This window comes from Cibotium barometz, chromosome 2, assembly GCF_041138505.1.
Source record: "Cibotium barometz isolate CiBa-2024 chromosome 2, ASM4113850v1, whole genome shotgun sequence".
Lineage (NCBI taxonomy): Eukaryota > Viridiplantae > Streptophyta > Polypodiopsida > Cyatheales > Cibotiaceae > Cibotium > Cibotium barometz.
The window spans coordinates 23,125,145-23,139,609 of NC_141047.1; the positions used below are offsets into that span (position 1 = coordinate 23,125,145).

Genomic DNA, 14,465 nt, shown 5'->3' on the forward strand with positions numbered 1-14,465 from the left:
ATTTTATTGTGGATATTTTTTGTAGAATGGATTTCCTAAATTTCTAGAATTTTTAGGAATTTTTAGAAATTTTTTGAGCACTTTTATGGTTAAAAAATGTATTTTTTATACATTTTTGCGGGTTTTTTCGCGGATATGCGATCAAATTTCTGCCGATTTTCTGCTGAAATTCAGTAGAGGACAGCATGTTGATGCATTGAATATTCTCCCGTGTGCGTGGGACCCTCTTCGTCTCTCAATTCTGAATTTTCTTCTATTTTTCTCTCGCGTGTATAAACACCTCTTAAAAAAAGAATATTTTTTATTAATATTAATCATAATTAGGAGTTAATTATGATTAACAAGATTAATTAAAACTTAACCTCTCTGTTAACAGAGGAGGAGGGAGTGAGAAGAGTGGAAGAGAGAAGAGAGGAGAGAGGAGAGAGGAGAGGGCTCCTCCCTCTCCATCTGTCTCACATCGCAACACGGGGGAAGAGACGCTACTCTGCGCTGGGCGAAAATTGCCCACCCCCCCCTAAAAAAAACGTTTTTTTTTAAGCTTTTTTTTTAATATTAGCTTCAAAATATATTTTTAAAAAAAGTTTTTTTTTATCTTCTCAATGCTTTTCAAAAAAGCTTGAAAAAAAAAGAGAAAAAAGAGATGTTATCTGATTTTTTTTTTTTTCACTGAAATTTTTTTTCTTGAAATCTCTTGGCTTTCCGCATTCCCGGGAAATCTTTTGGCTTTAAGAATTCCGGAAAATCTTTTGACCTTTCGGATTCCAGAAACTTTTGACCTTTCACATTCCGATTTTTTTGGTCTTTTTCACTCATCCCAAGCTTACCATCAAGGTCCCTCCTCCTCCACCACCAACTTCACTAGCCCCTATCTCTCCACCCCACTTCCTCCTACCCCGGCTTCTCCTCCTCCTACTCCTATGCAACAAAGGATTTCCCCCAAGATTCCACGATGGCTGGAAACCACTGTTCCTGATTCTCATCTCTCCGATATAACTTCATCAGCTTGCTGATTTTTCAGCACAATCATTGACACACGCACAGAGATTACAATCGCTTCGTCATTCCTGTAACCTCGCCCTGATGAGTACAGTGATACAGTCATATGAGCCTACTACAGCTAAAGAGGCTCTTGCTCTTCATGAGTGGCGAGCAGCCATGGAGGCCAAGATTGATTCCATTGATAGGACTAATACATGGGTGCTTGTGGACCGGCCTCTACATCGACAGGTTATTGGGGTCAAGTGGGTCTTTAAGACCAAGTTTCATGCTGATGGATCTCTAGACAAACACAAAACCAGATTGGTTGCAAAAGAGTACTCTCAGATTGAGGGTGTGGATTATGAGGAAACTTTGCTCCTACAGCCAAATACACCACCGTCCGGACAATTCTTGCTCTTTGTGCTCATGAGCACTGGCCGGTTCCTAGCTCTCGCCTCCACACGAGTTGGACATGGCTGTCCCCAATGAAGCTTTCCATGAAGCTTCAGTTTTAGAGGTACCACTTCTTGAGAGTCACGAAGGACAGTTTCATTGAGAAACCGGGATACCTCTACAGACAGATGTCCCATGCCATAAGAATTGCCATTGGTCAGCTAAGGGTATCTTCCCACCGCCTTGGGTATTTGCACATGTATCCACATGCTCACTATGATACTCTTTATGATGATGTTGATATACGATAGACATGCAGCTAGTCTATCCTTTTGTATGCTTTTTTAAGTTTATTTTAGTCTTTTCCATGGCTCAGTATATTACATGGACTACTTCTTGTCTCATAGACCCATTGGGTCTTTTGAAAATGATAGTATAACTCTCTCTCTCTCTTCCATGGCTCACTATATTACATGGAACCCTTGTACTATTTTTGGTCTCATTGGGTCTTTTGAAGACTATGTATAACTAACTCTCTCTCTCTCTCTCTCTCTCTCTCTCTCACATACACACACAACCATGTTAAATACATTCTAATTAAATAATAATGTCACATGTAAAATATTATCACATGTGTGCATGTATACACACACACAGTTTCTTCAAAATACAAGACTTACTGATAATTTCACGATGATTTGAAATCAAATACAGTTTACATTTGTTTTTTCCTAAAAGGAACCCTTGTTTTCTTTGGTACAGACAAGTGTATGTGTGTGTGCACACATGCCTGCATGAGTGTGTCTATGACCATCTTGCATCCTACGATGCCTCTCCCACTAGCAAAATCCACCATTTTAGAAATTACTAGTTTTAGGAATAGAGAAAGGGCATACCTGATAATGCACTAGAAAGTCAGCATACCGGCGTAGTGGAGAGCTGAACTGTACATAACCAGGAAGGCCAAGGCATGCATGTTCCAAAGGCTTCACAAAGCTCATTTCAGCAGGTAACATACAGCGAAACGATGCCACTGCCCGAGCAGGTCCCTGCGGTATAGACTGCAATTCGCTCTTTGTCTCTTCATTGAGAGCCTGCCCTTTATAAGGTAAACAAAGTCCTCTTTCACACCCAAACGCTGCAATGACCTCACCACAAAGGAGCATCATCTCAGTTACCAGTACAGTTGATGGGCTGGTTTGGTCCTCAATGGACACGGTTATTTTTGGGTTAATTGTCTGCTCGTCTTTTACACAAACTTTCACACTGGGCACAAATGAGTCCAACGCGCCCTGCCACACACAAAAAAACTGTTAACACCTAACATTCATCATTTATAAACTATGAACTAGTAATATCATAGAATTTAATAGTTTTGGGCAGACAAAAATCCATACTTCATCATTGCTTAACTATGAACTAGTTATATCATAGCATGTAACAGTCTCTGGTGGACAAAAAAATACATTGGAGAGACGCCATTTGCTTCTAAGCAGAGCAGCTTGATACAAGAGTGACAGCCCCACTTCCTCCTCTAAGCCAAAGGATAGAAGTTCTGACGCAGCTTCATATGACAGCTTGTAAGTCGGGAAGATGACCGAATTCTCAATGGCACTTTCTGCAACACTTCAGCATGTATTCAACACATTAATGGGCACATAATCCCTCTGCACCTTGGTTAATCAAAACTATGAATGCTACCAGTTACTTGAGCTATTATCTTCTGGAGGTACCCATAAAACCCCAAATTAGTCCCTTGAATCGTAATTAATCTCCATCACAAGGCAATTAAAAAGTAATTTCTAAGGTCTCCTCCATCGCACACAAGTTGTAAAGGTAAGCAAGAGGTACCTGCCGTCATGTGATAACAGTACAGATACACTGACAGCTGAACAATACTGTCCCTGTCTTAGGCTCATGAAGTCAACACCTAGCTCCTTAGGAAGCATAGGGATTGTCATTGTTGGTAAATAAATAGATGTACATCTCTGGCTTGCTTCCCTGGCCACCATAAAAAAACTATGACACTTGCATCTTCATACCATTAGAATTAATCCATCACTTCATATGGAAGAAACCTACCAAAGCAAAAAGCACCTACTTCTGCAATACACTCTTCCAACGGATCCATCGTGTAGGATCAGCTATATGTATCCACACTTTCAACCGACCATCGGGTAATCGAACTGCACTAAGTCCATCATCTATCTAGCATCATCCCAACCACCACCATAGACCCTATTATTTTCAGTTGGCAGCCATGCATCTACACATGATATCAGCGGCAAAATCATGCAGACTTTCATTCACCTCATCAGGATCATCACAGTCGATAGTATACACCTTTAATGCAGTCAGGTCTACTCGACTGTCCTGGAAAACCCGACATAAGAATAGATTATAACAATACACAACTGATCTAACTAGCTTACCCATCTTATCTAACATCATATGAACAAGTTCTCTTACCATATCCACATCATAGAGAGGTTTGGCTTTGATGGCATCTACTTCTGCAAGAGCCTCGGTAGAGAAATTTACGGGTATATCTAGCTTAAGCAGCTGAAGATTCTCATGGAATTGAAAATATCCTATTTGAAGCAGTAAGTTAACAGCACTAGCTGGGGTCTTGTTGACCTTCAGAGCTTCCAGAACCTGTTGGATCGGATAGAAAAAGCATTAATACTTGACCTTACACTTGTCAATGCAAGGCAAACTCCACCACATGAATTACTTCTTTTTTTTCTCATTTTTCAATATAATTTAATGACAACCAAGAAAAGAATCCACAAAAGCTTAAAGCACAGACCTGTATTGCCGTGTTTCTAAGTTCGGGAGACTTGCACATCTCTAAAGCAAACGCTCTCAGAGATTCCAGATAAGTTTTGAACGCTATCTTTGAATCCCAACAGCTTCGTGTCGGCCTCTCATCAACCGGCAGCTGCATCAATGACTTAAGATAGTCGGCAAAGTCTGTGATTCCTTTGTGGGCATTTGCTTCTTGCAATTGCTGAAATTGGAGCTCTTTCACCTTGTCCAAAAACACAGTAATACCAGTTAGTCAAAGAAAGTAAGACTGAAATGCAGACCCGCGTGGCAGTCTGCATTCAGGATGACCCCATTGCAAGTAGATTGTATTGAAAATATATTTATCAATACCATACGTATGGGAAAAGTATGGTGCCTTTTCAATGCTTATCAGTACCTGGGCACAGAGTTAATTTTAGAATACCCTTTCTAAGAATGTGAGGTCACTTGTAATCATGCCTCGTAATATATGGCATGCAGCTAGCTAATCTTTACGTTGTGTCTATGTAATAGCTCTTTAATGTATGGGTGCTTATAATGTTTTTTTAATGTAAAGAAGTACCTTAAAATTGTGAAAAATATTTATTTTTTGAAACCCTGAATCCATCCTCTTGGTTCTGTATCTTAAATGCATGGTCTTTGATTTTCTCTTGTTTGGGAAATTTTGATTGGGAAAAGGACCTCAGCAATTGAGTTAAAAACTGTCAATCAAGCCTGGCATCAGCTTCCTCAAAAGGCTATTCCATTGACATTGCATCCAATTGTCATGCCAAGAAGCCAATTTTATGTTTTCTAGTAGGATCTTAAGAAAGCACTGTGCATCTTCTATCATTGTACCACTACTCATCATGTATATTTGTGGCCTTATGAGCTGAAATTTTAGAGTCCCTTTTAAGATCCTCAACGTGTTGAAGGACTCTTTATTTTTAAGAGAATAATTATATTACATTATGTGTCGGGGTTCAAACTCCCAGCCGCACCATGCTTCGTTTATGACTAATTCTTAGGGAAACAAAATGTGCATACAATGGAGTATGTTATTGGTTAGAAACTTCGAGATCAGATATTTTCATACAAAGGCTATCAAGACAAGAAATCAGACCACCATGAAATTTAATGATGCAAAAGGTATTATAAATGGCCAGGATCTCACAAACAAGGGGGGGGAAAATCTAAGACCATAAAAAGGGACTCAAAAAAAAAAGCCAAAGGGCAAGTAGCCTAGCAGTGTGGGTCAGTGACTCGGAAGGGGAGCCCTGAGATAAAATCCCTGCTGGCCCCAATTGGCATCCAGCTGCTTTATGGCCACAATTGTACCATGCCGCCTCAAGGTGGGCACCCAAGCTGCTACTAAAGAAGGATCTACTCAAGGGACTCAAAAAATCCCAAAACATGATGGAGAATGCTGAACCGTTAATTACAAATTACTTAGGCCTAAAAATTACACAAAGCGTAGACAAGAATGAAATCTTTACACAAAGAATGATAAATAGCCTGCAATAGTGGGGAAGATATCGGTCCTCTAGGATGATTCAATCTAGATATATGCTTAAAAATTTTATACATGTGAAGGCACGCCACATCAAAGCGGCTGAAAACATGACATTAATATGATGTTATGATGTGAAACCTGTTGCAAAGGTCGTGGTTCATATTTTGGTGAGTATCCATCATCTTTACACTTGAAATAGACTGGATAACTTGCCAGTAAACGGTATGCACTGTAGCACTTCTCGGGTGCTGCACTGCCATACAAAATCTGCCCAAAAAGGCGGTATCTTTAGAGTTTTCTCATGAGACGCCTTCAAAGATCATCAGAAAAATGACACCTTCAACTCACCAATGCCAGCTCCTCGATATTGACTGTTTTGTCACTTGAAACCATTTCCTCCCAGGCTATCTCCAAAAGCATTGGGTCCTGCAAGCAAGAGAAAAGAAGCATTGCTAACATACACAAATTGTGAATCGAGCTCACCTAAACTTCATTATAGTGCACATGCATGTACCTGTAAGAGCTCAACTTCTTCAAGCAAACGGCTCACATCTCGTGGATTGTAATTGTCTGCCCCTGGCACAATAAGATTGATTTGATTTGGTCGCACGATGTATGTATCTGCATTCTGAAAATTTGAACAAACAACAGAAGAATTTCTCTATAAGGGGCCTGCCTTTCTTGATTTGAGACAGAAAGAAAAAGAAAAATATATAAACATCTACAATATATATATATATACCTAGATGAATCCAGAAACATGCCCAAATTCACCTTTTAGGAACGCGCATGTTATATACTCATGGTAGTGTTAAGATAAATCCATGAATTAACTCTAGCTCATGGAGAAGAAAACAAAATCTAGCTACCTATACAAAGAAATGATTATGGGACTAGAGAACTACAAGTAGCCATGTGGCTGTGAGACAAAGACCCATACAGATACATGGGGCAGTCACTGTGCTGGAGCGATGGCATCTATAATCTCATGTATGCTCTCTATGTCAATTGTCCATGAAGGGGCACCTCTATGTCTCTGAAGAATCTCCCAGGCTTGGAGCTGCATAAAGGGCCGTTTACCCCTGGTGGGTCGCAGACATATGGTCAATGCAACTGGAGCGCTCTGTCAAGTGTGACCCTTGGGAGTCCTTGTGGCTCAGGTATCGCTTGTGGGCACTGCCTGGTCAAACTTGGCGAGGCATCCGAATCCAGTGCCACACCAGGCAATTGCCGGATGTTTCCTTCCTGTGTTACAAGGAAGAAGCTCCCTCCCTCAGTTCTACGTTCCTTGAAATGCACATGGAAGCACTCTCTCTCAAGGAGAGCCAAAGGGATGCGCATATACCCTCTTCAATCTCGTTTGGGCCAATGAGTGCATGGTGACAATCAAACCACTGAAGGTAAGCCCCACGCACACAGGATGTGACAATCTCAAAAGTATCTCGTGCATATGTACATTGATGCTTGGATATCATCAGGTGTGATGTATTAAAGATCATAACCTTGGCCTTACCAAGGTTTACTGTGAAGTCCCGCTGCTCACAAAAGGTCTGCAATGCCCCCAGCTGTCATTGTAACCAGTTGAATCTGAAATAAGCAATATACCATCTGCATATAGCATATGGAGATCAATATGTCTACAAATGGAGAGCTCATGCCACCCAACCTCTCAATACAGTCAAATACCTCATCAATGCATAGGCCATACAATGTCAGAAAGAGATGGCATCTCTGTTTCATCCCAATCGTGCTAGTCATCTCCCAGGAGATGCCACTTGGTGCTTTGACTCACCCTGTGGTTTGCTACTCTCTCTAATGCTCGTCAATTGATCCCTATGCCCCTCATCTCAAGAAGAAAAAGTTCTATACAGCTCTGATCTCTGTACTGAATGAATAGTGATAGAGGTCCAAAACCCTCTCATCTCCAGAAGAAAAAGTCCCATTACAACCCTGATGCATGTTGGATATTCCGAGTCTAGTCGGTGGGAATGCTCTTAGTTGTGAACACCCTCTATATGTGTGCACTTGTTATGAGCATTGGAACATGAGTCATAGGATAAGTGTGCCATGTGTCATTATTTTGTGTGTGTGTGTGTGTGTGTGTGTGTGTGTCTGTAACTTGGTTGAACACAATGCTAATCAATACACTTAAATCCACTAAGATTTGAAGGACACTTGCTCAAATACAAGAAGTAAATTGCTGAATTGACAAGAGACACACAATGAGCCGGAACGGCCGACCCCTCCCTTGAGTAAATTGTATTACTATTGGAGAAATTCAATACATAGCTTCACGGGCATCCAATGCCAAATCCTCCATGCCAATGCATATGAAATTCAGCATTTAGAAAACAATGGTATGTCGATGTAGATCACCAAGGAGCTGCCTTGATGCCCGGCCCGACTTCAGTGCCCATATTCTCTACCATTGGCTCTATGTTCTACCAAGCAAGGTAGCAACATCTTCAAGAGCACATAGGACAAGAGAAATACTACACAGGGCGGCTAAACAAGGAGTCCTGCCCTTCTACTGAGTAAATAATGACAACACATTGTCCAATTAGCTTACCAGTCTTCATAGAAGTTGTTGCAAGCGGAAGCCTTCGCGTTGGAAGCTTTAGAAGTGTTGATATCTTCGATTTGCCGCAATCCTTCGCGACAAAAGTCTTCAAGAGGATGAAGGGAACCTTGGGAAAGCTTTCCCTATGGTTCAACTTGAGAAAGGAAGGCTGAAATTAGGGTTTTCAGCAAAAAGACCAGAAATTACAGCAAAAATGAGAGCTGTTTTTCTGAATTTCAGTCATTGGGAGTGAGTAGGAGAGTGATTAGCACTTGGAAACACTCTTGGAGGCTTGGAAAACACCCTAGCAAGTTGGGTATGGCTATGGAGAGCTTGGAAATGGAGAGAAATGGTGGAAAAACAGAGTTTTCAGCCTCCAAAAATCCTCATGAAGAGAAAACACGAATTTCTCTTAATAAGTAAGTGAATTGGGGTCCAATCAGGTGAAGGGACATGGGGAGATGCCCATTTATGAGTAAAAGGGGAGGATCGGGTCCTGGACATTGAGTCTTGTCCGCCTCGGGACTTCAGTGAGTGTGAACTTGGAAGAGGTCATAATTTATAAGTGACTTTTGGGCGCCCAAACTTTAATGAAATGGGAACGCACTCACTTATAAATATTGGCTAAGTCCTAAGGGCTATTTGAGCCTAGATCGGGAAATACTTACCACCTGTTCACATGCCACACAACCATGTCAGCAGACAGTTTCACACGCACGGTTCACGGGCGGGCGTCCCCTTACCCGGAACTACACATAGGTCATGCAGGCATGAAAACAGCATGCAATTTCATTTGCAGGCAAGCACATAAAGATGCTATGCAATGCAGCATTGGCATGAGCAATTTCCGTTCATGAAACCATATAAGACCAGGCGTTTCCAGGCAAGTATATGCAATACCAGACCCAGTGGAAAGCCAATCCTCCAGGCGTTTCCGGGCATGTACACAAAGGCACAAGTCCCAGCGGAAAGCCAAGTCCTCCAGGCGTTTCCGGGCATGTACACAAAGGCACAAGTCCCAGCGGAAAGCCAAGTCCTCCAGATATTCCGGGCATGATAACATCAAGTCCCAGCGGAATATCATATCCAACTATACAGCATGACACGTGTCAATCACCTGCATAGGCATATTCCATAAGCCATGGACACCAATCCAATATGTACATAGTGTGAAAGCAAGAGTGAACCATTTGGGTGGCCAAATGGTGACATTCCCCCCCGCTTCTAAACAGTTGTCCGCAACTGAAATGCATCCAAATATGTCTGAAGCACATGCGGGCAATCTTTGAAGAACTCTTCATCTACCCATTTAGCATCAATGGGAAGATAGTTCTTAAACTTCACAAGGTAACGCCTCATAACTTTGCCTGCAGCAAGCTTGCGTTCCTTGTGATACACAATCTGCTCTGGCTGCAAGATCTCCTCAAGTTCATCCACTTCTGGTGGATCCTCAATGACCATTTCACTGGGCTCCGGCCCTACATACTTGCGAAGGAGACTCACATGAAAAGCATTGTGTATGTGCCAATGACTAGGTAATGCCAATCTGAAAGCCACTTCATTGATCTTCTCGATCACTCGAAAAGGTCCATAGTACCTGGTTGCAAGCTTAGGATATGCACCCTCTTTGCCAGGCCTCTTTGCAAGTCTTGCTTTCTCAAATTTCAGCAATACCCAATCATTCTCTTTAACATCCAATTGCCTTCTATGCTTGTCGGCAGCCTTTTTATGCTTGTCTTGTGACCTTGCAATGGCTGTCCGCACCTGAGCAAAAGCAGTATCCAAGTCTCTTACATACTCATCAGCTGCAAATATCTCATCCTTTGTGCGAAGGATGGGTGGCAAAACCACCTTACCATAAACAATCTCAAACGGGGCCTTTCCCGTAGATGCATGCACCGTGTTGTTGTATGCAAATTCCACAAGCGGTAAGTACTTCTCCCAAGAAGACTTCTGATCCGCCACATAACATTTCAAGAGATCCAACACGGCTGAATTTGCAGCCTCACTTTGTCCATCCGTTTGAGGGTGATAAGCTGATGAGAAGTCCAATTTGGTGCCCATATTATCAAATAAGACCCGCCAAAAGAGACTTGTAGTCCTGGGATCTCTATCCCCCACAATGGACTTCGGCATTCCATGATGTTTGAACACTTGTGCAAGATATATTTTAACCATATACTCAGCTTTGATGGTCTTTTTGACCGGCAAGAAATGAGCTTGCTTGCTAAACCTGTCCACAATTGTCCAAATTGCATCATTACCCTGTTGGGTACGTGGCAAGTCCATAATGAAATCCATTGTAATACTTTCCCATGGCTGCGTGGGAATAGGCAATGGCTGAAGCAAACCTGGTGCCTTTTGCCTATCAAATTTGACCTTTTGACAGGTGATACATGCACGTACATGTGCCTCTATGTCCTTCCGCATACCTGGCCAAAAGAAATACCGCTCAATCATGTGCGTAGTAGGCATTATGCCTCTATGACCAGCATATGGAGGAGCATGGCACTCATCCAAAACCTTTTGCCTCATGTCAGACACCACACATAGGCAATTATCTTTCATGAGATAACCCTCTTTGATCACATATGAGGCATGTGCATGACCAGCCATAAAATTAGCCCAAATAGTGGCAAAATCAGCATCCGTATGATACAAATCACACATGGTAGACAAGTCCCCATGAGAGGCAACCGAGATAGCTGCTACATACGGCTTTCGTGACAATGCATCGGCCACTACATTCTTCTTTCCCGGGGTGTGCAAGATCTGAAAATGAAACATAGAGAGGAAATTGGCCATCCTCATATGCTTCTCTGACAATTTAGTTTGAGTAAGAAAATATCTCAAACTCTGGTGATCTGTCTTCACAGTGAAATCAGCCCCAAGAAGGTAATGTTTCCATATAGTAAGTGCATGAATTACAGCCAAGAGCTCTTTCTCATAAATGCCAAGAGATAGCTCTGCATCATGCAATCTACGACTCTCATAAGCCACGGCATGTCCCTCTTGATTAAGGACAGCCCCTATGCAATTTCCAGATGCATCACATTCCACACAAAAAGGCTTTTGCAAATCCGGAACGATCAACACTGGACCATGAGTAGTTGCATCTTTCAATGTGAGGAATGCATCTCTCTCTACATTAGTCCATTTGAACACGGCCTTCTTCTTTGTCAAATCATGCAAAGGAGAAGCAATCCATGCAAAGTGCCGAATGAACCTGCGGTAGTAAGAGCATAATCCAAGAAAACTACGGATCTCATGCACTGAACTCAATTCGGGCCAATTCCGAATTGCATCAATCTTTGCAGGATCCATCCGCACTCCATCTTTGGACACAATATGCCCAAGATAATGTATCTCTGACAAGAAGAACTCACTCGTCTTTGCATTTATGAAGAGTTTATGCTTATGGAGCTCTTCAAAAACAATAGCCAAATGAGCTTTATGCTCTTCTTCGGTCTTCGAGAAGACTAGTATGTCATCAAAGAAGACACCTGTAAATTTCCTATACCCACGGAATATGCGATCCATCATTCTATTGAATGTAGGCGGGGCATTTGTAAGACCAAAAGGCATAACAAGATACTCATAAAGCCCAAATGCTGTCCTGAAAGCAGTTTTGTGTACATCCTGAGGGACTACACGCACTTGATGATATCCACTCTTGAGATCAATTCGGCTAAAGCATGCTGATCCATCCAATTTGTCAAGGATGTCGTCTATGCGTGGAATCGGAAACCGATTCTTGATGGTAAGCTTATTCAAAGCTCTATAATCCACACACATACGAAAGGATCCATCCTTCTTTTGAACCAAGAGGACGTGTGAACAGTATGGGGAAGAGCTTGGCTGAACCAAACCCTTCTCAAGAAGCTCATTCACTTGCTTCATGATCTCCTCTTTTTGGGATGCACTTACACGATAGGCTGGCCTATTAGGTGGTGAGCTACCCGGCACAAGATCAATGCAATGATCTTCCGGTCGTACAGGTGGTAACTCATTTGGTAACTCATCAGCAAAACAATCATTGTGCTCTTGCAAAAATTTCAGCCTATCATTACAAAGAGTGTTTAAATGTACATTAGTTTTCTCAATTTGTACATATGCATTTACCGATTCCCCCTCATTTTGCTTTACCCAATCCCACTTCATTGTTATCTCATTCAATGCATTGGGAGGCAAGAATTGAGCATAAAACCTCTCCTTGAACTCTTCCCATGATCTAACGGGATTCGGTGAGAGCTTCTCCGTGAGCCACCAATGGGCAGCAGTGCCTTTCATGAACATGCTTACATGCCGGATCATGGATTTCTGAGTGAAATCCTCATCACTGAAAGCAATATCAAACTGGGCAATAAAAGCAAGTGCCTTTGATGCATCATATTCCCCATGATATGTGTCAAACTTCACAGATTTGTCTCCGGCTTTGAAGTCACGAGACTTTGATGCATGTGTGTGCATCTCAACATGTTTTCCCCCATGTTTGTCCATTGGGACAGCTCCTGTGACTGGCATCATTTTTGGACCAAAAGGTGATGCATAAGGCATAGATACATGTGCCCTGTAAGCATGAGGCATGGCTGGCCCCTCAACATGCATTGATACATTTTCAGCCATAGCTTCTCCCTCACGAGCACACTCGAAGGCATGAGTGGCATGAGAGATACGCGGAATACCTGCACCAACAGAAAATTGCAGCCCATGTTGCATGTGTTGTGCATGTACATTTTCAGCCGGCAATGGCATTTGACATACATTTTGACCACTGCCATAAACATTGTATCCTTCACGGGCTACATGAGATATTCCTACATGGCGTGAAGTCACTGATTGTTCCTCTCCCATAGCATGGAGATTCATCCTCTTAGACATAACTTCTTGTTCGGGCACTTGTGGGGATTCCAAGACATGTGGGATGGTTGCCTTTTCTGCATAGGCATCCTCGGTACGAGCCAAGTATGCACGTGCTGCATCCCTCGGTTGCATGTGCAACTCTTGAGCAATCATTGCCATTGCATGATCCATATAAGATTCAGCTTTCTTGGCCTTCAAACGATCATGTACCAATGGATCCTCGCGGCGATAGAGATTCAATTCTTCTTGTTGTGCATGGAGAAGAGCCTGCATATGAGTAAGTTCAGCTCTCAAGACTATGGACTCTTCTTCTTGCATCTTCTCTTTGCCACGAGACGGCTGTCCCATATATTCATGTTTCCTATTGTGCACCACATGAGTTTGCTCATCCTGTAAAGCATTGGAGGCATGCATTTCATTGTCCCTGCCTCTTGTATTAGCATCTCCAACATTCATTGTATGGCTGTCCATAATGTTCTAAGTGTAGAGATAGCTAGTGTTCACGGTGATCATCTCTCACGATAGAAGTGAAAGAGAACCGTATGCTCTGATACCAATGTAACTTGGTTGAACACAATGCTAATCAATACTTTAAATACACTAAGATTTGAAGGACACTTGCTCAAATACAAGAAGTAAATTGCTGAATTGACAAGAGACACACAATGAGCCGGAACGGCCGACCCCTCCCTTGAGTAAATTGTATTACTATTGGAGAAATTCAATACATAGCTTCACGGGCATCCATTGCCAAATCCTCCATGCCAATGCATATGAAATTCAGCATTTAGAAAACAATGGTATGTCGATGTAGATCACCAAGGAGCTGTCTTGATGCCCGGCCCGACTTCAGTGCCCATATTCTCTACCATTGGCTCTATGTTCTACCAAGCAAGGTAGCAACATCTTCAAGAGCACATAGGACAAGAGAAATACTACACAGGGCGGCTAAACAAGGAGTCCTGCCCTTCTACTGAGTAAGTAATGACAACACATTGTCCAATTAGCTTACCAGTCTTCATAGAAGTTGTTGCAAGCGGAAGTCTTCGCGTTGGAAGCTTTAGAAGTGTTGATATCTTCGATTTGCCGCAATCCTTCGCGACAAAAGTCTTCAAGAGGATGAAGGGAACCTTGGGAAAGCTTCCCCTATGGTTCAACTTGAGAAAGGAAGGCTGAAATTAGGGTTTTCAGCAAAAAGACCAGAAATTACAGCAAAAATGAGAGCTGTTTTGCTGAATTTCAGTCATTGGGAGTGAGTAGGAGAGTGATTAGCACTTGGAAACACTCTTGGAGGCTTGGAAAACACCCTAGCAAGTTGGGTAGGGCTATGGAGAGCTTGGAAATGGAGAGAAATGGTGGAAAAACAGA

The 14,465-nt window shown here is 42.3% G+C and overlaps 1 protein-coding gene across 3 annotated transcripts in view; it reads right to left on the reverse strand.

Moving 5' to 3' along the window:
- Positions 1–14,465, reverse strand: part of LOC147640828 (ribonuclease II, chloroplastic/mitochondrial-like) — an 89,043-nt gene that overhangs the window by 41,961 nt on the left and 32,617 nt on the right. For all 3 annotated transcript variants that reach the window (XR_015268480.1, XR_015268476.1, XM_086815914.1), the window contains exons 3-12: positions 6,189–6,302; positions 6,023–6,100; positions 5,813–5,941; positions 4,184–4,405; positions 3,844–4,029; positions 3,685–3,747; positions 3,476–3,582; positions 3,226–3,375; positions 2,841–3,000; positions 2,271–2,666 (exon numbers count right to left, since the gene is read on the reverse strand). Coding sequence is in view for 1 of the 3 variants with exons in the window: in XM_086815914.1 (XP_086672040.1) it covers positions 2,271–2,666; positions 2,841–3,000; positions 3,226–3,375; positions 3,476–3,582; positions 3,685–3,747; positions 3,844–4,029; positions 4,184–4,405; positions 5,813–5,941; positions 6,023–6,100; positions 6,189–6,302 (1,605 nt within the window). In the remaining 2 variants the exon portion in view is untranslated. The remainder of the gene's footprint in view (positions 1–2,270; positions 2,667–2,840; positions 3,001–3,225; positions 3,376–3,475; positions 3,583–3,684; positions 3,748–3,843; positions 4,030–4,183; positions 4,406–5,812; positions 5,942–6,022; positions 6,101–6,188; positions 6,303–14,465) is intronic.